Consider the following 26,003-nt stretch of genomic DNA (forward strand, 5'->3'; position numbering starts at 1 on the left):
CAGGAGTATTTTACGATAGTGTGTGCACAGAGAAACTGATTAAGCTAGTGATCTGCAATATTCTACCATGTAGTGAGAATTTTACCACTCTTTCCTGTTAAGAATCATCATCATTCTTGGTAACAAACAGTCATAAAGAAATGCTTTAGAAAATTATTGCTGTATCTTGCTTAATGGTAGAAATAACTTGCCACAATTCTCAGCCTTATCTGTGTCAACACACAGAAAATACCTGACACCATATTCTTCAAGAAACAAGACAGGAAAGTTTCAGTTATTTATATGAAGGTTCAGCACAACGAAAAAGCTAATCCAGCTAACTAAAATCTTTATTTGCAGAACCTGGAAATGCTATTAAGAGAGACTGACAAAGATCCCTAGATCATTTCTAGAAATGGCTCCAATAAAGTGAGGAACATTAAGATTTTTAACTCACCGTTTTAATATTGCCAATAACTACATCAGGTTGAAACTGTACATGACAAATTGGAAAAGAGTCTCAATGTAATGGTTTCAGCAAATAAATGTACTGACTTGGGTTAATAACATCACTACAGTAAAAACAATGGCAAACAGGAACTTGGCACCACATTTACAAAGTAAAAGCATGCGGTTGATACATTTTTGAAATCTCCTATGAGAAAAGGCCCTGGTAAATGCAGAACAAATTGCACTGTCTACAAAACTCCCCACTGGTTTAAGACCAAACACACACACAAACAATTAAGTGGTTGATTAAGTAGCTTTGTAGCAGCACTCTCTCCCCACCCCCTGCAGTTTGTAATTTTACAACTCACCTTTCTACCTAGAAGCCAATTCAGGCATTTCATGTAAGAAGATTTCCATCTGCTACATTAGTAGCACACTCAGTGATTTGGTAATCAGCATAAACCAGGCTAACCCCCTCCCCCAGCCATTAAGTCTGACAAGACTTGTTACCCTGCTACAGGAAATCTCTCTTTCGGGGGGGTGGGAGCACCTTATAGTGTATGTAGCAGACTCATAACATTATACATTAGAAGAAGCCATTGCTTTAGCCATAAGAAACCTAAGGCCCTTTTAAGTAGTTGCAGTTACTGTATATCAAGTTCTGACCATACCAAGTTTTAAAAACAAAAGGTTCCTGCTAAGAGGAATACTTTCTGCGTGATCTGGTCACAATCATGTGCATAGTTAAGTGTTTTTTGTTTGTTTTTAAAACAAGTCTGTTTGCAAATAAGGAAATAAAATTTAGTAAATATATAGTTTTGATGGAAAAACCTTAAAAACAGAGCAGCGGTGGCTTATTAAAGAAAGAAAGCTACATATTTGAAGGTCTGGGATCTCAACTTCGTAACAGCTGTACACATTTGAGACTATGCAATCCATATGATGCCTGGATGATTTTAAAAAAAATCACACTTAACAGTAGTTCCATTTTTGGAATTTTAACTTCCACATCCCATATCAATAAAAAGGTCCCTAGTACAGAAGATTGTGCTAAAGAATGCAAGGATTTTTGCATGCTGTTTTCATTCCCCGGTCCTGTTCATGCTTGCAGCTGTCCCACAAGGCAGCAAATAAACAGTCCAGTTCTTAAAACGCAACATCCTGAAATGGAAATAATTTTATTTCATTAGGTGAAGTTCATGTTATAGCCAGGCAGCTGTTTATGCAATGCTAAAGCTCAGAAGAGACTACAAAGTTCATAAACTTACATTTCACTGTTACGCTCTCTTTTTAGTAGAGTCCACATTCTTTCAGGTTGTTTTTAATTATAACATCTGTAACAGCATCAAAAACAAATTGCACATTCTTTGTGTCAGTGGCACAGGTGAAATGGGTGTAAATTTCCTTGGTGTCTTTTCTTCGGTTCAGGTCTTCAAACTGGCACTGAATGTATGCAGCTGCCTCTTCATATGTATTAGAACCTGGAGGGGGAAAATGACAACTTCTACTAACTAACACCATTTTAAGGACTTGCAATCGACTTTACAAGTCTTTGAAAAGAAAAGTGACTGTTTCCAGTCATCACACTTTGCCATCATTTTAGGCTAAAGAAATGCATCTAGCCCTAGGAAACTGGGTCTACACCTCTTAGATGAAGCAATCACAAAAAAGTAGTTCATTCTAAAGAAACACAATCACAGTTCCATTTCCCCAAACAGGGCATATGCGAATCTTTTGTGATCAGAAATCTTTACCATTTACTTCTTTGCTTCTTTAGTGCAAATAGTGCTGCAGTCACTGGGTGCCATTAGCAAAGTACTAAATTGAACCAGATTGAGTACAAGATTGCAGCCTCCAATGTATGAATATATGAAGCTGCTGATAGTGAGCAGACTATCTAATTTATCTAATCCAATACCATCTCCTTTGTCTGGCAACAGCTTTCCTTCAGCTCAGTTTGGCTATCAGGTATCTCTTTAGCTACAAATGCCAGGGACTGGTCCCCAGACCTCATGCATGCAAAATATACACTCTGCAACTGAGGTATGAGCCCCTCCTATCCATGTTTTAAAACTGTGTTTATGGAAAAAAAAATGTGGTACTCGGGTGCCACAGAACTCTCATTGTTCTTGAAAACCTATTTCTTTCTTGGCTTTTGTAATAAATTATCCTACACTTGTTTTTAAACTAGCTATTAGCTCTGCCCTCTTTTTGTTTTTAAAGCAATGCTTTTTTAAAAAAATTAAAAAGCTCTAATACTTTAAAAAACCCAAGAGGCTTAAGAACTACCAGTTTCAACTGCAAGAGAACATAAACAGGTGTCATGAATGACAGTACTTTGCACCTAAAGCTGTGGCTTGGGTTTTGACTGCTTATTTATTCCCTGTAAGAAGCATGATTCATCTTTTAAGAGTGTTTGACTAAAAGGCCTATCCATATATCTCACACAGTCTGATCATTTCTGATTGGTCTAGACTTCATCATTACAGCTAGAGGCAGAACCATGTGGTAACAGAAGCATAATAGTTGGCTACAAAGCCAAGACACAATTTTAGGACCGCTCTATGAGGAAAATAGCAAACAGTCATGAAGCAGTAATTTGCAGCTGTTGGGACTATCATGACTTGCTTATTCATAGGAAGAAATTCTGTGGAAACAGAACACAACAAAGCAGTGAGGGAAGACTACACTGCGCTACAAATTTTGAAAGTTTGGGCAACAGAACTCACAATGAAGGCCATAATAAACTGCTGGTGATAGGGCATCAGTTTCAGAACTAGGATTATAAAAATCTAATTTTAATGCTGAGAGAAACCACCACTTTCATATCACACATAGTGAAAGGACTCAATTTGGGGGGGAAATGTCTAGGTGTCTCCTTCCATCAGAAAAGTCAACCTTGGGCTTTAAGAGAGAACATGAAGTATTCAAGCCAACATGACAATAAGTAAACAGAGCCAAGCTAATGCTAACATATCTGTTTTCATCTAGCAGGAACATTATCAGACAGGGATCTGTATTTTTTAAAAGGTTGGATAGATGATGGGACAAAGAAAAATATGATGTACTGAGGTCACAAATACACACTAAACCAAAAGCAACAAGCGGTTTTCATCCTATTTTCCCCATTATTTTTTTACCTTACCTGGGTATTCCGGGTAGCAAATTGTTAGTGGACTCCTCCTTATCTTTTCCTCAAACAGATCTTTCTTGTTTAAGAAAAGAATGATTGATGTGTCTGTGAACCACTTGTTGTTACAAATGCTGTCAAAGAGTTTCATACTCTCATGCATACGATTCTGGGAGGAGGAGGAAAACATCTCGTTGAAAAGGTAATACCCCAGCAACTTTGCATAATCACTAATGAAAACAAAGCTACTAGTGCAAATAATGTGATTTAGTCAAAGCTGATGCTCAGATAAGAAAGTACTAGTAATCATTTGGGCAAGTATCAGAATTCCTAAACTTTGGCAAAAAATGGGTCACAAAAAGACTTTTCAGTTATCACAATTACATAATGTTTCACAAAAATTCATCCAGATGCTTTATTTCCTTCTCAGCTAAGAACTACTGTAGTTTTCAGATTCAGTGGTGGGGGGTGGGAGCAAGGAAGATTTTATTAAACACAGCCTGCCAATTAGTGCTGCTGCCAGCGCTCACTGCAGGAAATTTGAGGAGACATACAAGAAATGTTTGCTTCTATGCCTTAGTAATTTTCAAAACACAAGTCATTTAAATTAAGTTGTCCTAAACAAACTACATAAAGCTTAAAGTCAATTTCCACCACAGTTTACGTAATGCAGCATGTAACCAACATTTAACTCTATGGCAACCTACCATTTCTTCGTCCTCAGCAAGAACAAGGTCATAATCACTGAGAGCTACGCAGAATATAATTGCTGTTACGCCTTCAAAGCAGTGGATCCATTTCTTACGTTCTGAACGCTGGCCGCCAACGTCAAACATCCTGGCAGAAAGAGAAATTGCTTTTATTATTATGCTACATTATGCCATAAAGTACAGTGCAGTGTACAGTGTTGTCAAAAGCACACCATAGGGTTGTTACAAAGCTGAATGAGCCTTTGCCACTAGCATAACCTATGCTGCTCTAACACTGTTTTACTGAAGAATTGAAACATGCTGATCCTAGCAAAAACTATGATAAGAGGGTTTCTAATAATCACTAAAAGCCAGATGAGTCATTGAGACTACTAGGCCAAGTACCTCTACAACTAGCCTGCTTGCATGAATGCAGTGCTCCCACAATACACTATCTTCCTCCTCCGCTTAGTATTACCTCTACTGGCAAACTCATGCTCTCAAAGTCAAAGCCCAAGAAGATAAGAGTATGTTCAGTCATGATAATTATGGATCTCCTAATAATTTGATCATGTGAAATTGTCAGCAGTAGTCACCACATATCATGGTTTCCTTACCACTTCAGGTTAATGAGTGGGAGTCAAGTTGGGAAATGAGAGAGAATGATTTTGACATGGGGTAGGATTCAGCAGTGTTATCAGTCTGCTTTAGCAGAAACATGTTATTGCAGAGGTTGATAAACTGCTAACTTATGGTATAATTTAGTAATCTTGAGAAATATTTAAGTAGTGAACAGTCCAGGGAAAACATGCGTAACTCCAGACAATTTCCAGTGAAGTCTATTGAGCATAGTACTTCATTGGACTGCTATAAGAACAAGATTAGCATCTCTTGGTAGAGACTGAATGGGCATTTGATCCAGGAAATCTAAGAGTCACATGAAATAACAGGATCATAATAGCAGCAATGTGAATTTTATCAAATATTCAAGGTAAGTGGACTGGGAAGAGGGACCTGTCTACTTCTGTAAGGGGAAGGCAATATTTACCTTAAAGTATAAAACTATTCTGCCTCTAACAGCTGGAGAAAGAACCAAAAAAATAAATAAAAAATAGCAAAATCTCACTTTTGCAATGTGAATTCATATTCTCCAACAGTAGACTATAACAATTTACCCCATATTCAGCACAATGATTTCCTTTTGGAGTGAAAGGTGGCATAGAAAGGAGGAAATGCCACAGAAAAACATAAGGACATCTCTCTTGACATATCACACAGGTGGGTAAGCTTGCACAACACAGAACCTGAATGTTATGCTAGCATACGGTGTTTATCATCTGCTGCTTGGGAACAGCATTTTGTTTGGTGGCTGCTAAACAACAATGGCTGATTACGCAACCTCCTGTTGCAGAATGGTCAATGCACTTACAAAGTGGTTTCCTGTGGGAAAGCTAACTAGCAGCAAACATTTACAAGCCATAACACCATAGTGCAAGGTGTTGCTAGTTTCTAGTTAAATTTCCCCTAAAGGGTAATATGGTCTTATTTTATGTTTAGCTGAATGGCACAACAAACCAAACAGACACTCCATAACATTAAGACTGGCTAGCTTAAATGAGGAACCTACTTAAACAACATACACACTGCTGTGTCCACATAGTGCATCAGGAATTCTTTAAGAATAGGTTAAACTCTCCCTTTCTGTGACTGAAGTTCTGCATCTAGCAGGATAGAATTAGATACACACACAGAAAGAGAAAGAGAGAGAATCTGCCTTCCACCCATCCTATCAGCTTGTGCATGAGATTATTTAGTAGACAAAAAGCCCACTGCAGGAATGGATACAGAAATCCTATTGAGTCTTCTTTGTTCTTACGGCTGTGCTCTTGACAGCTTTTACTGCCTCACCTACATTGAGGTGGCCAGCCTCCAGATGTTGTTGGGACTCCAACTTTCACCAGCCCAACAGTATGGACAATGGTCAAGGATTATAGTCCAACAGCTGGAGGGCACTATGTTGGCTACCCTGACCTACATTCATACGGCCAAGAAGGCTGCCTCCCAACTTGGTTAGGCCCTCTGGCAAAGGTGTAAATAGGGCAAGACAGAAAATGATATGCTGCTTTAGAAAAAGTCTTAAAATACTCACACCCTTCTTTAACTGGTAGTTTAATAGCCAGAACGTGCTATCAAGCTGTGCCACAATTTACAGCATTTTGTTAATTATCATTACATCTGATTTTGGATACTACATACCAAAGCAATTTTGGGCAACTAATTCATATACTGGAAAGGTGAGAAGCCAAGGAGCTCCAAAAATGTTTTATTTAAGTTAATAATTTAAACAAACTTAAAAACTGTAGTAACAACTGCTGATATAGTCCAGTTCTACATATGAGGAAAGAAGACTTGAGATAACATTAAGAGAAGGGAAGGGAGGTGTAGAACTGCCCAAGTTCAAGGCTCAATTTACTGGACCAGAGTGCAGAGAAGCAGATCTGATCCACTAGTTATGTCACACTCATCTAATACAGCATATATATATATTATGGAGTTTTTCTCATTCATCCTCTCTATATATGGGGTTCATTATTCCCACTTTACATATACAGAACACAAGCTCATCAATGATAATTTTCCAAAGGCCATTCTGTGACTTGATGTCCAGAACCAAACTTTACATGACATTCACCCAATCCTAACTTCCTTGGGTTTGTTTTTTGTTTTTGCTGTGCATTTATAAAATGAACACAAAAGTATTCTTAAACATTATCCCAACCAACTGGAGTGCAATTAAAAGACATGTGCAAGTGAGCCTTGTCAGCAGAAATCCAAGCAAAGGTAGTAACTCATTTTGCCATACATAAAATTCTTTATTAAAACATTATTAATAATATTATTATTACCGTCTATCAAGATAAAGCACTGTAACTAGGCTATGGTGGAGCATATGATCAGAAATGAGCATTTCTCTAATAGCACGGTGGCAGGTAGAGGAATATTGGGTTTCAATGCATCCTTATGGCTGGCATGAAGGATAGGAGGCAAAGGGGAAGAATTCATACTTAAAGGGATACTGCCTAGGTCAGGCCCATTCTGTTAAGGTGGATATGTGTTCATAGAGCAGGGCTCCTTACACTTTCCTCCTTTAAACCCCAGAGAGAGTATCTAACATTTCTCTGAGTTCCATGACCTCTGTAGCAAGGCTCCCACCCTACCACAAAACATGGTGGCATCTTGCAGCATGAGGGATGTGAGCTCTTACTAGTCCCACTTATTCTGCATGGCACTATATTTTACAGAGACATGGGACTTGATGGAAGTTATAGTCAAAACAGAGCCAAGGGACTTTAAAGGCTGCATTTAAAGAGCATATGGCAATCCCTGTAGGGGAGATCAATAAAGATGATGGCAAGCTACATTGAGGTACATGGGTTGCAAGTCTCAAATCACTACGTATGTATTCCAGGGGGAAATACACATCCCCTGTCCTACATCAAGCTTTATAAATGGCAAGCATTTAAACACCTGTGCATGCTTCCGGCCAATGTTCTGTTCTACTGACTGGTTAGTACTCTCTCTACACAGTTTTGCTGAAAAAGCCATGCACATTTCACAAAGCCATGTTAATTTCAGCTCCAACTGCAACACGGGAAAATAAACACGTGGCAAATTGGAACGTCGGTATGGTGGGGCTTTCAACAAATAATGTAAAACAGTAGTCAGTATCCTTTTAGTATATATGCTCCTGTAAAGGAAGGGTTCAGTACCTGTGTCTGTGATCCCAACATAAAAGCAGCTGAAAAGAACAAAACAATGAAAATAAAAAAGTGAACTGATACCAAAAATCTCCAGCAAGAATAGAATTGAAGGACAGAGATTTTACACTGTGTGAAGCCGGAGCCAAATTAAGCCTGCACAACATGAGCATATGTAAAAGTCGTAAATTTTACACCGCAACCCAAACAACAGCGGAGTGAATAGTAATATGTAAGTGGGACCCTACAACCCACAATGTAACTCACTTGAAATACAAGTCCTTGAAAGTGAAGTGTGTTTCTACAATGCCTGTCGTTTTCACTCTGGTCCGTAGAACATCTTGCTGAGTTGGAATGTAACTTTGCTGGGATATTCTGTCCAAGTCATTAAGGTAGCTAAAGGGGAAAGAGAGATGGAGAAAGGAGATAAATACATTTTTATCCACTCTCTTGGACTAAGACACAGTTTTTGTGAGTGACTCCTATATTCCTCTTCTATGCCTTATTCTCATCTAGAGAAAAATCAAAAATTCTTCTGCAATGTTATTTTTCTTCTTCTTCTTCCAGGGTGTCATGACTGTCATATAGTTGTAGATTACCCGAAGCCAGTTAAGCACTGGCTTTACCGGATGTTAACTGTTGAAATTTATTCTATGTTAACAAAGTTACTTAAGTTTGCAACCTCAGTTGAAACTGGAGCCAATGGATATATTTTGGGTTCTTTATGAGAAAGCTACATTAAGAGCTGCCTTAAAATGTAGTTTTAAGATACAGGCTTTCCAAAACATCATTACTGTAGCAATGTTCACACTATAAATTCTCGAGTTTTACAACAATCAGTAAATACAATAGCTTGAGCCAAAGTAGTTAGTCCCTAATATGATGATGAGAATGTAAACTCCTTAAGGCAAGGTCCTGTCTTTTTTGCTTAAGTTATTCAATAAAGAACATTTATATAAATGGTGCTTATTTGAAACATTAAAAAAGAGTTATAATATATACATGTAGGGAATGCAATGTAGAAAGAATTGATAGTTACCTCTATACTGGCAGGCAAAGGGGAGAAATACAAGACACAAATTGAAGAGTATGCACTATAGATTGGTAGGATTGCAAGCTTGAGGTATGTATCATTGCCTGAGTTGCTGTGATGAGAGAAACTTCATGGAGATCAGTAGGAAGGAGTTGTGTGTAATGCAGCAGTTAAGAAAAGTGAGTGACGAGACTATGTCACCAATTAAAATCTTAGCTTAGTCACTAACTTGCTGGTTAACTTCAGGCAAGCCACTGTCCCCCAACCTCACAGATCCCCACTCAGTAACAGGTCTACATTAAAAGGGTTGTTGCAAGGAGTGACGACTATATACAGTATTTGACATCTTAGGAGATTTCCTCTGTCAGTCTTCCCCAACATGGTGTCCTACAGATATTTTGCACTAAAAAGTGTGCAGGCTCAGGGTGATGAGTGGTGTAGTACAAAAGGTATGGAGGGCAGCAGGTTAGGGAAGCTTGCACTATATTATTAGGTATTATTAGGTAATACTCCTATTCCCCATGGTTTCTTTTTACAAGTATCTATGACTTTACTTACTTCTAAATATGCGTAAAGAACCAACAGACACTGTCTTGAAAATCACAATGTGCTGGAACCAAGGATGAAATACAATAGCTTGCCCTAAGGGTACCATGAGCTTTATCTGTTAAACAAGGTTTGAATCTGGGTTATCCACATCCATATCCAACACATTAGTTACTATATAGTACTCTGGCTCCAGCTTAATTTTCTCCTGCAGCAGAAGGAAGGGCAGCCTTATTCCGCACTGCCACTTAACTGTATTTTACAGCTGAACCTTTTAACGGAGAGCCCAGTCTCATTTGGTTCTATAAAGTCTCACAAAGCAGTAAGATGACTTAAAAGTAACTCAAAGAATATAATTACTGTCTTGAGATGCTATTCCTTTGCTGAAGCAGATTCCTGATTAGGGTTTGATGTTAACAAATTATCTAGGGAGGGCAAAGTTGATGATCTCAGCTTCTTGTAATAAAAATACTTCTGCTGGGAAACAAAGATCCTGCGAGCTATACTTAAACTACAGCTATGCAAAACAGTACTATAACTTTATTATTTCATTCATTTATACCTCACTTTTCTGCCCACACTAGAAGGAAGAGCGTGTTGTCCTGCTTTTAGATTAGGCAATGGAAAAGCAACCTGCAACTAAAACCAAAATGTGAGTGGATTAAATGAAAACTCCAAGCAACTGGCTGTAATATAAAATGCTGCCAAAAGAATACAAGAGCTACTTCAAGTCCTGAAAACAGTTAAGAGCTTCATTTGAAAACAAGAAGCAGTGAATTATTTAAACAGATGATATGCTCTCTTTCTATGCAGGTTAATCATCTGTATACAGTATAGTCACGTTTCAGCAGCAAGCTCTGAAGAAGTAAAGCTGGTTTAGATCTACCTTATCTGGTAGTACAAACACTTGGTTCGGCAAGTTATCAACCAGCAAGGAATTAGTGATTTTATTGCCCTCGTCCTATGATATGCTACATACATTGGTGTAAAAAAAAATCTATCTCAAAATAGATAATCCGCAGGTTCTTAAGAATATCTTGGTTTAAATTACTGGAAAATGCAAATAAAACCATTGTTCTACAAAAAAGGGGGCACAGCAATGCCAAGAAAATCTATTCAAGAATGATACTTGTTCCCTATAATCATAGCCAGCTTCATACTGCTGTTATGGGTATAAATGGCTTCTTTTATTGTGACTTCAAGCTAAATAGTAGTACCTCTACTTACATATCCCTCTGGATATGGAATCTTTGGGTTATAGCCACAGCAAACCCGGAAGTGTATACTTCCAGGTTTCGCTGCATGCGCAAAAGGGCTCTGCACGCCTTGTGCATGGGCAGAAGCGCACCTCTATTTACGTTATTTTCAGGGTGTGAACGGATCCCCAGAACGAATTAAGTTCGTATCCAGAGGGTCCACTGTAAAGGCAAAAAAAGTCTCCAGGAAGTGTTGCAAACACCTATACCCTGAGAATATTAAGAACTGTTCTGGAATGAAATAACAGGTTCATGTAGTTTTGGAAAGGAATAATAGGTTCATGCAGTTCTGGAAAGAAATAATATGTTCATGAAGTGTCCAAAGGACTGTTGCCACTCCTCAATTGTCCTCAATGACTAAGTTTAAACAAATGACAGGCCACAGTCTTTCTAAGTCCTACCTGAAGATGCCCAGGACTAAACCTGGGACTTTCCGCATACAAAGTAGATGCTCTACCAGCAAGCTACAGTCCTTCCCCAAGTTCAGACAAGACAAAATAAACACAGAGAATTGGGGAGATGACATTTTTGTCAAAATGAAAAAGATTAGTACCACTGTTTTTGAGAAGGAGACCTCAAGAATGCCATTAAAGGCAGGTTGCCAAGCGTCCAGTATACCATAGACAAGAAAAGTGAGTGGTGTTGGGACTGATGGCTCCGCCCTTTCCTTTGACCCACAAAACTCGCTTTGATCAATTAAGCATAATCGATGGAATCTTCAAAACCAAGCCTTCATTAACTGTTCACTGTCCAGTTTGTCAGGCTTAAGGAATTTTCCTGAAATGCATTTTAGCATCCTCACATCAAGCTTCCCCATAGCCTTTTGAGAAATACCACAGAAATTATTTGGGAGTATTCATCGCTCTTGCCATAATAACTCTGCAAAATAAACAACAGTTCTGACAAAGTAAGTATAACACCTACGTGGGTGGTTAAAAGAGCATGAGTTTATCTGTGAAAGGGTTTAAAATCTACAAAAAGCTTCTTACTAGGATGCAGAATCATTAAGCTGATATTCCCTTGACCTGCTGAAGCATGCTTGGACCCCAGGATCTCTCCATAACCGCTTAATCACACCTGCCAGTTCAGGAGTCATGACTCCCTCCTCTGCACTTCCAGCTAGTACAAACAACTGACGGGCATCATCCTGCAGAAGGAGGCAAATTAAACACTGCTGTTATCATGTGCAGTATAATAACATATGCTTAACAACCAACATTAGGGGAAGTGTTTCAATGCAAGTTTACAATGGTATGGTTGATTACCTACTACCCACCAGCAGCAGACTGTTTCCTTCTTTGAAATGTGACTTCTAAACAACAAATTGCTGACTGCACAAACCATTATTTGATGTGCATCACAACCAGAATTCAAAGAATCAGCTAAGCTGATCAGAACTACCAAAAATGAAGGTATACTGCAGTCTGATATGACAGTTGGGAAACAAGCTCATCCAATAAAGAGGTTTGGGACGCCTTAAAGATTTATTTATTATTGGAGATATCAACTGTTGCACAAGCAGACCTGCTCATACAATTGGACGTCCTCTCTTTTTCCTCCTCTCTGGAGCCCTCTGTGCCCCACAACCCTCCAGAGCAGATCTGCAATGGGAGACTACAAGAGGGAGAAGAGGAAGCCCCATTGCATGAGTGGAAGTCTGTTCTACAGACACAACTGGATGTTGCCCTATGGCATAAGCTTCTGTGGACTACTTTAAATAGTACTACTCAGCTATGAAACACATTGTGATAAGAATGGCAAGAGCCAAAGAAATAGTTAAAGCTTACACTTATGAATTAAAAAGTTTTAAAGCTGCAAAACTAGTAGCTGAGCACTGTCTTAAGCTGGAAAAAGAACAATTTAAGCAAAACAGATTATCTGCAAATACAAGAAATATAGCTTCAAATTAGGGAAAAGAAGTTGAAATTTTTGAAATAAATGCTCATCAACACTGAATACCAAACAAGTTTTTAAAATCATGGATAATTAAAGTTTTAAAGAAAGTATGGGGAAGCTCCAGTTCCTGGGACTAAATAGTCCAATCAAATCATGTTCACCTTTCCCAAGTCTTATGTCATCTATGGCGTTAGGTGCAAGAAACTTCAAGCCATGACTAAAATGAGTAACTGGGAGCACACACTACATGTGATTGGTTGTAAGCTGCTTTGGGTTGCCTTGGGCAAGATAAAGCAACTAAAAAGTTGAAATAATAAATAATAATAATAATAATAATAATAATAATAATAATCACCAGCTTGAATTTAAATGGGAAAAATTACAGATATACAGGAAGATGGACAGTTTCAGCAAGGTGTTCTCCTACTTAATTATACAAAAGAGTACTGATAGATTAATTAAAGAAGCACAGTGGCAGAAGCTACAAATTTGTCTAACATGTCTTGAGCTGTTTAAGAGATCACAAAAGAACATTCTCAGAGGTTGACAGCACTTATTTATTTAAGGGATTTGTACCCCACCCTTCAATGTTTACATGTCCAGGGAAAGCTTACATAAGACAACTAGTAACATAAAAACCATTAAAAACAGTAATAGCTATAAAACAGCATAGAGCAAACAAATCCACATTTTAACAGAGATTTCGAACTAGAACAGAATGCATCAAAAAGTTAATTAAGAGCTTGGGGTGGGGGGTGGGGAGTCAGTGCTTGGCGATGAAAAGACAAAATACACACCAGCACACCTAAACATAAAAAGACCTGCTTCCCAGTTACCACCCACCACCTAATCATCTGAAAGCAGAGGAGTCCAGAGAAAGCCCTCAAAGATCTTAATGCACTGTCAGGTTCACATGGGAAAAGGTAGCCCTTCACATCTACTGGCAACATTACAATAACATCAAAACAACAAGAACACAGTTTACCAACTCCTCACATTTTTGGATCAAATGTATACACATAAACACAAGATGGTAGTGGTATTTCCACCACCAGTTTAATACACAAGCACTTTATTATCATTACTACTACTAAATCAGTAGTAATTTTAAATCAATACAATACACTTACAGCTCTGGCAACTTCACCAAAGTCTATCTTTAGTCTTCCCATTGCTCTTATTATTGCAATGATGGATTGGATAGTATTGCTGTAGACAACCACTTTATACTGTCTGCATTCTTCCTCTGAATAGCCATCCTCATGAATGATTCTGAAAAAGAAAGAAATACTAACCAGTTGGTGCTTTGCCCAGAGTGAGGAAATCCCCATTCAGCCATTAGGCTAAGTAAGTACTGAGCCGGTCGGTCACTGTCAGTCAGACTAACCTACGGTACCTCACAGAGTTGTTATAATGATGAGAAAGCGGGAAGAGAACCATACAACCCCTCATTGAGAAAAGGCAGGACAAAACAGTAACAAATAAAATTTTATTCCTTACATCCACCTAACATATTGGGTTGTAATTTAACTACTGCCAAGATAATGGGGCTTTCTTGCCTCTTGTTTCCCCTGCAGTCCCTTTGTCCTCTTAAAAACTGTTTCCTGGGATTGGGAAATCCTCTGGAATGAGGTGGGGTGTGGAGCAGGGCTTGCAGCAGGAAGGATGAACCAGCAAAAAGTTCGGGGAACCCCACTCCCTTGCACAAGCAGAAGTACGATCTACTTGTGCAATAGCACATTAGCATACTTCACTAGCACCATGGGCAAAGCACCAAGAGAGGATCATGGCAGGACTCAATAGCTTTGTAATCTCACAGCCCCCCGCCCAAACAGCACAATGTGACAAGAAAAGGAGCAGCGTACAAACTTTCAAGTCCCCAGATGTCCCCTTCATGGCAGAGCTCTTTCAAACCCTGCGAAGATCCTCCACGTGCAGGCAATGTCTGCAGTATAATTGGATTAGGTACCGGTCTAAAATATACGCCGCTTTACTTACTTCATCTGTTTCACAATGGTGCTTTTACCAGATTCTCCAGCACCTATAAAACAAAAATAAGCAAACCTGTTTTAATTTGATGTGGAAATTGAGAAAGCAGAATCTTGGTGAGTGAGTTCAAAATTTAACTATTTTTCTATATCAACTACCGTCTGTTCCAGAAGCATCCATGCACCAGTACACTACATATAATTTAATTCCCATGCCTCTTAGCAACAGCTGCAAGTAATCTTTGGCAGTTTAAGCCTCATTGGAAGTCAGGATTTACAAAATGAACATCTGCATTCTTTATACAAATAACTGGGATACCTACATATGTATACAGGATTACCCATCACCTACTTATAAATGTTTCTCATACTTCCTGCAGCAAAACACTACTGATTTCTCAAAGACTGTCAGAAACATAAAGTTCAAATAATTATGTGTATAAAACACTTAAGCACACACTTCCTTTTGTGTGTACATGTGACAACACAGATGTATGCCCAAAGCCCGCAGCAGCATATACTGAAGTTTTGAGTTTCTAAATTAATTACCTAATTTTTGCATGGTTAGTACTGAACTATGAAACACGAATTCCCCAAGATTTCAAAGAAGGGTCATAAATCATTGGCAGAGCAGCTGCTTCACATGCAGAAGGTGCTAAATTCAATTATGCATCTCCAGGTAGGACTGGGGGAGAGACCCTTATCAGAAATCCTAGAGAACTGCTTCCATACGCGGTGGATAATACTGAGTAGGATAGCTCAATAGTCTGGCTTAGTATAAGGCAGCTTCTTATGTGTTTATAAATTGAATGTTGCTACTTGTTTACATACTTCAAAATCCCTTGGCTATAACCCTAGCAATTACTTTTCCCCAAAGACGAGAAGGTTGTCTCTAAAGTGTATTGCGCAAACCAAATAAAAGTCTCGGGATGGGAAGAGAAGCTTGCATGTATTTCATCAGCAGCTGCTTTTGCTTCTTAGAGCCAACTCTCAATTGCTATGCCTCTGAGCCACTCCTAATCATGTGGAAATAATATACTGTTTAAAATATTAACTCCCTTTCAGGTGGCAGATCACATACCAAGCTGCTTTTAAGTTCTGCTACAAGAAGAACAGGATTTTCTTTACACTGGGGTTGTGCTGCCAAATGAAGTCAGAACAGAATAGTAGGGAAGGATACTGTAAGCATAATGTCCAAATTTTCAGGATCCGGGTCTTAAGACCACAATTACTGGTGAACTGGGTAGCATGAAGTATACAGAAAAAACTACAATAGCTTCAGTAGTGCATTTCACATTCATTTCTTATTTTTAAAACGCGGCCTTCTATTGTCAATGCAAGCAAACATATTCTACTCATGACTTAACAAGATGGCATTGGATCCCAAAGATACACTGACACCCAAACTGAACAAAAGTGCTTTGTTTAGATTAGGTTTGTGAGACCCTTGGCCAGCCAGATGTTGTTGAACTACAACTCCCATCATCCCTGGCCACTGGCCATGATTGGTGGGACTGATGGGATTATAGTTCAGCAACATACAGAGAGTCAAAGCTTTCCCACAATTGGTTTAGATATTTTAAAAGACTAAACAGATGGGATATTTTACAGGAAGATGAATTTGCAGCATTGTTTATGAAAAAGTTCAGTATAGATTGCTCCTCAATTTAAAAACCTGATGAAGAAGAGCTCAAATACATTTCAGACTATGGGGCAATAGCCTCACGATATGAATGACCCAGCATTAGATTTTTTTAATGTGTACAGATCTATGTAAGATTTCTTACATTTCCAGGAACCTGGAATATTCCTTAGCTCTGTACCACTTCTCTTAGGCCTGAAATATTTATTACACCTGTGTGGGAAAAGACCCCAGCTATCATTACTTTCCTGCAAAACAAGGTCAGGAGGGAGATGACTACAACCAAGAAGGAACGGGCAATAGAAGCAGTGCTTCACATTTTGCAAACATGGATCAGGGACCCAAACAGGGGAGGACAGAGAGTGGGGCTTTGCAAGAGAAAGCCAGCAGAAAGGGGAAAGTTTAAGGACTCCCCCCCCCCCCCCGCAGCTGCTTCTTCACTACAGTCACTCCTTCGGAAGTGACTTTGCAGAGAAGATACAGCAGTTGGGGTTTTATTATGCAAGGTGGCTTCATCATGAGTGGTTCTGGCATTTTTCCTTAAGTTCCACCTCAGAACAGAAGAAATAACATTACAAACAGTCAACTTGTTCTAAAGAGGAAAAAGCTTTAGTTAATAGAAATAGTAATTAGTAATTGGGACGCGGGTGGCGCTGTGGGTAAAACCTCAGCGCCTAGGACTTGCCGATCGCATGGTCGGCGGTTCAAATCCCTGCGGCGGGGTGCGCTCCTGCTGCTCGGTCCCAGCGCCTGTCAACCTAGCAGTTCGAAAGCACCCCCGGGTGCAAGTAGATAAATAGGGACCGCTTACCAGCGGGAAGGTAAACGGCGTTCCGTGTGCTGCGCTGGCTCGCCAGATGCAGCTTGTCACGCTGGCCACATGACCCGGAAGTGTCTGCGGACAGCGCTGGCTCCCAGCCTATAGAGTGAGATGAGCGCACAACCCTAGAGTCTGTCAAGACTGGCCCGTACGGGCAGGGGTACCTTTACCTTGCTAGGTTCCCCTTCTTTTAAGAAAGCTTAGTTGCAGTGAAAGATAATATTACTATTCAAGGCTATAGCACAAAATTAGCAGGTACATTTTGAGTATACTACTTGTATGCACAACAACTATAATATGCATGCTTCTTTATCATTTGTGTAGATTGTGGGGATTATGCCATGGCAGGAAAAAAAAAATCAGGTACAAATGCCCCATAGCTCTCAATGATGTGTGCCTGCAGTCAAAAAATGCCATCCATTCCTCACATGTCACAGGGCTCCACACTGTATATTCATTAATTTTATAAAATGTGAAGCAGCCTGAAAATTCACAGAATTATTCCATTTATGTACAATTATTCCCACTGAAGTGAAGGGAGACAGAACCTATTTACTGTACTGTGGTTCAACTGGTTTATGAACTACAAGTTATACTGAACCAGACAAACAATATACATTATCTGAGTAGACAGATCAATGCAACTTCTGTAAATTTAGCTATTTACGGCAATAGGAAAATCACGCAAGAACTATACGTCAGCTAAATGGAGTGGCCCTTCATTAAAGTGTTTTTCCTAGAGGCAAAACAATAATGGAACAATAGAAGTGTTGTTTGGAGCAGAGAGATGTGGGGAGGATAAAGGAGGGGTAATAGCAGCATTCTCTCAGTTGTATAGATTCCCTTTATCCTTGAAATCTTTTGCAGTTATCCTTAGTAACTGGCCTGTTACTAAGGATCAAATGCCAAAGGACTGAAAATGTGTCTACAATGCTGCCTCCTCAACTAAGTATTATGTATTTCAGAAGCTTGAAAGACATCTATTAGTAGCTGACTGTTGGTAATACGCCAAATAATTTCTTCACACTTCGGTTGAAAGTGAATTTTGTACTTGCCTAATTGTGCTTATTGTGAGACAGACTAGAGTATTGTTTGTGGAAAAGTAAGTGACCTTTGCATGACCAGAAAGAAAGAAAGAGAAATTATGATCACACAATTCAACAGTTTACGTAACTGCTTCCAGAATACCCCCCGGCACAAAAAAGTAAATCTCACCAAGGACGTACAGAACACTTTACTACTCCATCTGAGGAGCTCTGTTTGAAGACCACCAACACACAAATACAACAAGTATCAGGCATTGTGAACAGAAGCATAAAGAAAAAAACCTTCCTAAAAGAATACAGTATCATTTTGAACTGGAGGCTGGTGAATGTTACAGTATTGCATAGTGTAATAAATCAGGATGAAGATGATGCCAGAGGGCCTTTCTCAAAGAAGCCTACATGACTGGGTGCAAAACTGTTAGGATATTGAAATGATACAGAAAAAGAAATCTTTACTATTATCCAGAAATGTATGAAATTAATGAAGGCTTGGCCTACATCAAAGTCATGGTTTGACAAACCATGGGTTAACCACAAGTTGTCCCACAGACAAAGAAACCACGACTTGTTTCTCCAAAGTTTGGTTTGTTTTCCAGCTGCTGTTGCCTCATGCCTTTGACCACCCCACCTCAGACACTTGCCAAACAAACCACACTAAAGGAAGGGTGCTTGGTTAGTATGCAATGCAAAGCTGAAGTTAGAGCATGTCAACAAATCATGGCTTCATAGTGTGACTTGCTGGCAGTTAACAAACCATAGTTAAGCTGCTGCTAGGCAGGGTTCACACGCAATGTTAAACCATGGTTTAATGGCCAATGGCTTAGTATTATATGTGTGTATCAGTCCTATATGACTAACTGAGGAATATTATGTAAACACCAGTCATTTTATGTTCACTGATTTCTTAAAAACAGCAACTAAAACCATTTGCTTTTTGCATGTGAATTTTCAGTAGTTATAAACACACAGTCAAGTGAAGTGAACTAATTACCTTGCTCATCATTCCTTCACTGCAGGCTTTACTATATCCTTCATTGCAATAGCACCATCTATACAGAACACTTGATCGTTTTTCTTAGCAACTGGTATTCAAAGACATGGAGCCTCTGATCCTGGGAGCATCTTATAGCCATCATGGCTAGTAGCCATGAATTTGTCTATATCCCTTTTAAATCCATCATGTTTATTAAACAAAATGAGTATTCTGCAAATCATAAACCATCTGTGAACCAACACTAATTAATGTACCCATGAACCTTTGGTTGTATTGTTTTGGTAATACAAGGAAATGAATTTGCACACATGTGCATGCACACTTACCCCACCAAGTTCAGTAATAAACTTATAAGTAGATTGATCAAGACTAGCTCCTTCAAATTAAGACTATGCCATACTGTCAAGTGGAATTTTAGTTTTAAAATAGTATTGAATCAAAGCCATTTATGAAGTCATTCAACCCAACCAATGCAGGTGTGCTCCATAAACAAAGTGGTTTGGTTTAAAGCTCTATTACAGATACTAGGAATTCTATCTTTACTTCTGAATACATTGCAAGGCAGTCACACATTTCCCTTCAGCATTTTTTAAAAAATACTGTTTACATGCACAGTTACATGCAAGCTCTGTACAGCATAAAAACATGAAAGCATTTTGGGTCCTATGAACCAGTTTGTGAACTTACATTCTTTAGCCTGCAATTCTATACAAAGCTAACTGTGAGTAAGCCCTACTGAACTCAGAAGAGTTCACGTCTGAGCAGAAATGTATACCACTGATCTATCAGACAAACAAGCATAAACAAGAAAACTTGGGATGAAGATTGGTGTAACTAAACTTTGGGAAAGTGTGCTGCCAAATTCCATGCTGCCAAAAAGGAAAGAAAAAAACGAATGCAGAGAAAGAAAGGACGATAATTCTTCTAAGGCACAATGGTAATAAAATTGCCCCCCAAAGGAGGTTTAAATCATGATTCTTCCAATTGAAAATACAGGTTCAGAACTCATAATATTCATAGTATTTCAGTTATGTGTGTGTTCATCATGCTGACTTCCTAATCATAGTTGGTTGGGGTGAAGCAATAATTCTAAACCGGATGCTTCATGGTTTCTTTCTCCACTAGAAAAAGGGGCAGAGCAAAGCAGGAGTGGCTGGTCTGCATGCAGCTGGGCACAGGATAGTTTACTAAACCATTAAATTAATGGCTTAACATTACATGCTGACATGGCCGTGTGACATAGTTCTTCTAAATTAAATGGAGGCATGGACAACCTGTGGTCCTCCAGAAGATGTTGGACTGTTGACCATGCTAGCTGGGGCTGAAGGGAGTTGTACTCCAACAACATCTGTAAGGCCACAAATTTCTGATCCCTGTTTTAGTAGTTTTTGAATAATTTTATTGTGCCCCCCATATTTCTCATTAAGCCAGTGTTCATGGGAAAGATTTCATAACTGTGATAATTTAAATTGTCCTTTTCTAGTTTTTGCCAGTTCTAAAGCTGCCTTTTTGAAATGGGATGGGTTACAACAGTGCACAGCATTAACTGTAGTTGTAGCTGATTTTTTAAAAATACCTTTCCTAATGCAGAATTTTGCATTTTCATTGCCACTGCAATTGACTTCTGGTGGGCTTTGATCACAATGGCCTGATTCACATGCAATGCTAAGCCAAACTCCTCCCTTGCCATTTTGTTGCTGCACTAAGCTAAGCCATGGTTTACTTAGCATGCCATCTGAACCTAGGCTTCTTGTTTAGTTATCTACGCATAAACTATATGCTGTAATCAATTGCAGCACAGCAGAAAAATGACAGGGGAGGAGCAGAGCAGCTACAATCTCCTTTCCAGGAGCCCTTAAGTTTGTGCTAAGCTAAATTAGTGTTATGTGCAAATGAGGCCAATACCTCTTTCCACCTCAGTCTAATTAAGGGTTTCTCCCACCGACCCACCCCAACATGCATGACTTTGGAGTTGAATAAATGATTTTTTTTAATTAATGCAACATTGTCAGTACAACTAGGACCTTAAACTATAAAAGTGCATTAAACAATAACATTTTTTAAGAACAAAGACAATAGAACACACAATAAAATGTGGTAATAAATAAAGCATAGTTGTCCAACCAACAAACTCTTTAGAAACTCTTCATGGATTGGTTAGGATTGTACTCTACTATACCATATCATCTGCCATTATCTGTAAACATGGCTGTTTATCCCGGACATCATGGTTGTTTTTAAGCTAAACACCTACTCCTAGGTGAACACCCCCCAACAGGTTTATATTCTCTCAATTAAGAAAACTTATCCTCCGCTTTCTGCTTTGTTGTCCTCCAGTCATTCACTATCTGATCCTATGAGCATTGTTTCTTTAGAAAACACTGATAAGGAACTTCATCACCAAGTTTTTGAAAACTTTGTTTGGAAGCTACCTGTAGTTATAAAATGCTTATTTTTAATTTCTTGTTTATCACACCTGCTGTGATTTCTATTTTAGGTTTTTGAAAATCTAAAATTTTGTACTTTAAGAACTGGGACATTTGTTACTTTTTCTTGGTTGCTTTATTTTAAAAGCCTGAAATTAAATAAATGAATGGCTACATTCATTCATTGAATGAAATAAAGAACTGAAGTGAATGACATGTGGCCTCAGTGACTTAAAACTGACAAATGAAAAGGCGATGCAATTTCAACTTCTGCCACTTGTTATCTAACATAGGTCTTCAGATGCACCGCCAGGGAAAAAAAAAGTTCAGGAGAAAAGGTTCTGGCTGAAAAGGGGGGGGGTAGGGTCTAGAAAAAGACCAGGAACACCAAGTACACTTGCCAGATGCCACTAACAGAAGACAGGTAATTCTTGTGCTCTTTGCTAGAGAGAAACCATTCCACAGTCCCCTATACTGTACGTACAAGAGAAACAGCTTGAGGCTAACCCTCTTTCTCACATTCATGGCAAAGGGGCAAGCTGCCCAAGGTTATCAGGGGCCTCTTCCTTCAAGCTTCTAGAGAATCAGCAAAAGGAGCAGGCGGGCACTTGGCATCAGATGCTGCCTACATACTAGTTCTAGGAATCTGTTTCTCTCTCATTTCATTTTTTGAGAGAGATTTGCACTTCTGCAAATGTGAAAACCTGGAGGAGGGTCTGAAAAGGGATCTTTAAAACACAAATGCAGAACAAACCCTTATCAACACACGGAACAAACAGCAAGGAGTTTTTTGTGTGATGTGAAAGGTAGACCGTTCTCCTTCCTCAAGGTCTACTGCAAGTGGGTGAGTGGGGGGCAGCTGTACAACTATTCAAAACCATCATCCTTCAAAGTTCCTTAAACCTGATCGGAAGGTTTCTATTTAAAAAAATAATTGGGGAAGGCCTAGGATCTTCTCCCACGAAGTTTAGTCGCGAATGACTTCCTGGGATTCTGGCCTTAAGCCTGCAGGACTTTTACTTTTACTACTTAGGGCCTTAAAAAATTAAAACATACGAAAGCCCTTTGGGTCAGGAAGCGGCAGCTGGACCAAGAGGACCTCTTGGGCTGGGCCGCCTCGCTCCCTCTTGCTCGCGAGTAAGCTGCGGGACGTGCCCGGGAGTCACGGGAGGGCCAGCCCGGGCCACCAACGGGGAGCGCCCGGTTAAGAGAGAACCGCCACCTCGGCCTCTCCTGACGGGGCCCGGCTGCCCCGTCCCTGCCCCTCGCCCCACCCCGGGGCCGCCGGCGGAGCAGGCCCCGGCCGCACCCTCCTCGCCCGCTTCTCCTTACCGAGCAGAAGCAGCTTCACCTCCTTGGACGCCTTCTCGCCGTCTTCGCGCAGGTTGCGGTCTATCATGCGGCTCCGCTCGGCCGCCGCCTTGTCCTCGGCGCTCAGCGTACAGCCCATAGCGGCGGCGGCGACAGGACGGGAGAGGCGGGCGGCACCTCTCGCTCTCCTCAACGGCCGCGGACTCGGGAGGAGAACGAGCTGGGCGGAGGACGGGGGGGGGGGGAGGAGAGAGAAGCACCGGAAACCCGTCCAGCTTCCGCCTCTCCACGGGCCACTGACGAGAGCTTGAAAGGCACCCTGGGAAATGTAGTCAAAGGACGCGTCTGCCTCTCCCACTAAGGGGCGCGCGGGGAGACTGACTAAGGCCCCCATCATATATGCCGCTTAGTTCCCGCAAAGAATCTTGGGAACTGTAGTTTGTGGGTGCTGTCAGCTCTCAGGGCATCACACCTTCTATGTATTGTAGACTATCTTACAAACCTTCTGACTATTGGCCATAAGGGCTGGACCTGATGGAGTCCCATCAGGATCGGGGTATGGGGTGGGCACAGGTTTCTTATCCTTGGAATATAGGACTGTAGCATGAGAAAGATAATACCAACTGGTATTTCCTTGGCTGGAGGCGCACGTGTTTCAGGGTAAAAACAGCAGGGTTGTTCATAGGAAAACGTTGTGAAATCCCATCATTTTTTCACTGCAATGATTTGTCAGCAATATGTCTCCACTTCCACCCCAATAATTAAAGGCAGAGGGGTTCACTCTCTTTCAAACTCAAGAATTAGTGTGTGTGAAAAATGTGGATGCTTTCTGGTTGTTAACTTTTAAAATGCAAATGCAAAGATAGGTAAAGGTAAAGGGACCCCTGACCATTAGGTCCAGTCGTGACTGACTCTGGGGTTGCGGCGCTCATCTCGCTTTATTGGCCGAGGGAGCCGGCGTACAGCTTCCGGGTCATGTGGCCAGCATGACTAAGCTGCTTCTGGCAAACCAGAGCAGTGCACGGAAATGCCGTTTACCTTCCCGCCGGAGCGGTACCTATTTATCTACTTGCACTTTGACGTGCTTTTGAACTGCTAGGTTGGCAGGAGCAGGGACCAAGCAACGGGAACTCACCCTGTTGCAGGGATTCAAACTGCCGACCTTCTGATCAGCAAGTCCTAGGCTTTGTGGTTTAACCCACAGCACCACCCGCGTAATTCACAGCTATTGTCCCTCTTTTTTAAAAAAGGAGGTGGTGGAGAAACTCAGGCTGAATCTTTCTATTTCAGGCAGTCAGGAAGGGCTGAGACTTGAAGATGATATCATGCTTATCACTATTAATAATTTAAATTGGTGCGCTTACAGCCAGTCTATACTGTATTTCATAATTTCCATATTTCAGATGAAGCTGGTAGTGGCTTGAAATAACTCTAATAAATGCTTTAAGAGCTGTTGCCCAATCTTTTATTAATGGCATGCATATGACTGATTGATTTTTAATAAGTAAATAAAAACATTCATATGATGTCACATGTCTCCACTACAATACTATGTACCGGGGATCGTCAAACTTTTTGAATCTATGGGGACACATTTGAAATCTGTCTTGGACACCGATAAGTGTCCATTTTACTGAAGAAAGACCAGTGATTCTCAGAATTATTCCACCACACCAGAAAAACAGCTATATGCTCCCCCAAAACAAATAAAATACAAGAAAGCACCCCTATACAAACAAGCAGTCCCCTTAGGCAAACCTAAAACTAAATACAGTAAATCAATAAAGAAAGAGGGGCAAGGGGCCTTGGTGAGCACCCAGAAGGGTGTCTGTGCGGTGGGGATGCCAGCTGTATACAGTGCACACAGGTTATCATGATGAAGTCAGACAGCATTACAAAACAGGATACAAAGCAATATGAATCGCTCAGTGAAATGATTTTCTTCCGCATCTCCATGAGTCTGAGTCACCTAAAATTATTCAGTTATGCTGAAAACAGAAAGCAGAGCAAAACAATACCTCTGAAATAGCTCAGGCTTCAGCAAAAAAATAAAATAAACCTAAGCAGCAATCCTATACTTCTGGGGACGGAAACCTTTTTCTGCCCAAGGACCACATTCACTTGTGGGCATCCTTCCAAGGCATTGCCCGCCAGTGATGGGAGGGGCCAGAGACAAAATGGGTGGAGCAATTAATGTAAACCCCCCCCCTTCTATAGTGGGCTACTTTTCAGCCACCCAAAAGCCAATTTCCAAATAAACTTACCACTCCATCCTCAATTTAGGCAAGCAAGAAATGCTATCAGAATTCAAAAACATATTCCAACCAGCAGGTTCAGTGAGGGGTGTGTCCTGGGGGAGTCCTAAGGGCCAGATAGGGAAGACCAGAAGGCCACATTTAGCCCCTGGGGTTGAAGAGCACCATTGATATCAATGAGACTTACTTTTAAGTCTCAATCCATTAAGACATGGATTGTTTTTTGTGTTCTTGCCAAATCTGTTCCTGAGTGTGCCTTAGAGTGTGGATCTGCAGACAACATAAACAGAACCAGTCTGAAAGAACAAATCCTTGCATTCATCCTGGGTCTTTATGAAGACAAAGAGAGCCTGTGAAATAATTGAAGAGGGTGCGAAATAGATGCCATCAGCATTGCGAGTTGTCTCACCAGTGCAGCTTATTAAGAGTTATATCATAGAACTGTAGAGTTGGAAGGGACACTGAGGGTCATCTAGCCCAACCCCCTGTAATGCAAGGAGATGCAGCTGTCCCCTATGGGGATCTGCAACCTTGGCATTATCAGCACCATGCTCTAACCAACTGAGCTATCCGGTATGCGTGATGAATATCCCAAATCTGATGGGTCTTTCCCCATAAAGATGGGATTATGCAGATATACTCATGAATAGTCCCACTTAGCTGTGTTAGCCCTGCCTGCTCCATCTAGACTATGTGAAGTTGTGTATCTTGGATGGTTATCAGACTTTGACATTTTCGTGATTTCCACGTATAATACTCAGCTGGTAGCCAGAAGTGCATTATT

At 40.3% G+C, this 26,003-nt stretch overlaps 1 protein-coding gene and 1 long non-coding RNA gene across 2 annotated transcripts; both read right to left on the reverse strand.

Moving 5' to 3' along the window:
* Positions 1–418: 418 nt before the first annotated feature.
* GNAI3 (G protein subunit alpha i3) lies at positions 419–23,257 on the reverse strand. Its single transcript, XM_083617848.1, has 9 exons — positions 22,986–23,257; positions 14,736–14,778; positions 13,868–14,009; positions 11,831–11,988; positions 8,274–8,402; positions 4,267–4,396; positions 3,575–3,728; positions 1,698–1,910; positions 419–1,590 (listed from the first exon to the last, which is right to left on the reverse strand). The coding sequence occupies exons 1-8, from the start codon at positions 23,101–23,103 to the stop codon at positions 1,720–1,722; spliced, it is 1,065 nt and encodes a 354-aa protein (XP_083473974.1). The 5' UTR covers positions 23,104–23,257; the 3' UTR covers positions 419–1,590; positions 1,698–1,719.
* On the reverse strand, positions 16,901–21,693 carry LOC310764293. The gene is made up of 2 exons (XR_014549111.1): positions 17,352–21,693; positions 16,901–17,041 (listed from the first exon to the last, which is right to left on the reverse strand). It is a non-coding gene; the product is annotated as an uncharacterized lncRNA (long non-coding RNA).
* Positions 23,258–26,003: the final 2,746 nt, after the last annotated feature.

Source organism: Podarcis filfolensis (assembly GCF_964270895.1).
Source record: "Podarcis filfolensis genome assembly, chromosome: 6".
Taxonomy (NCBI): domain Eukaryota; kingdom Metazoa; phylum Chordata; class Lepidosauria; order Squamata; family Lacertidae; genus Podarcis; species Podarcis filfolensis.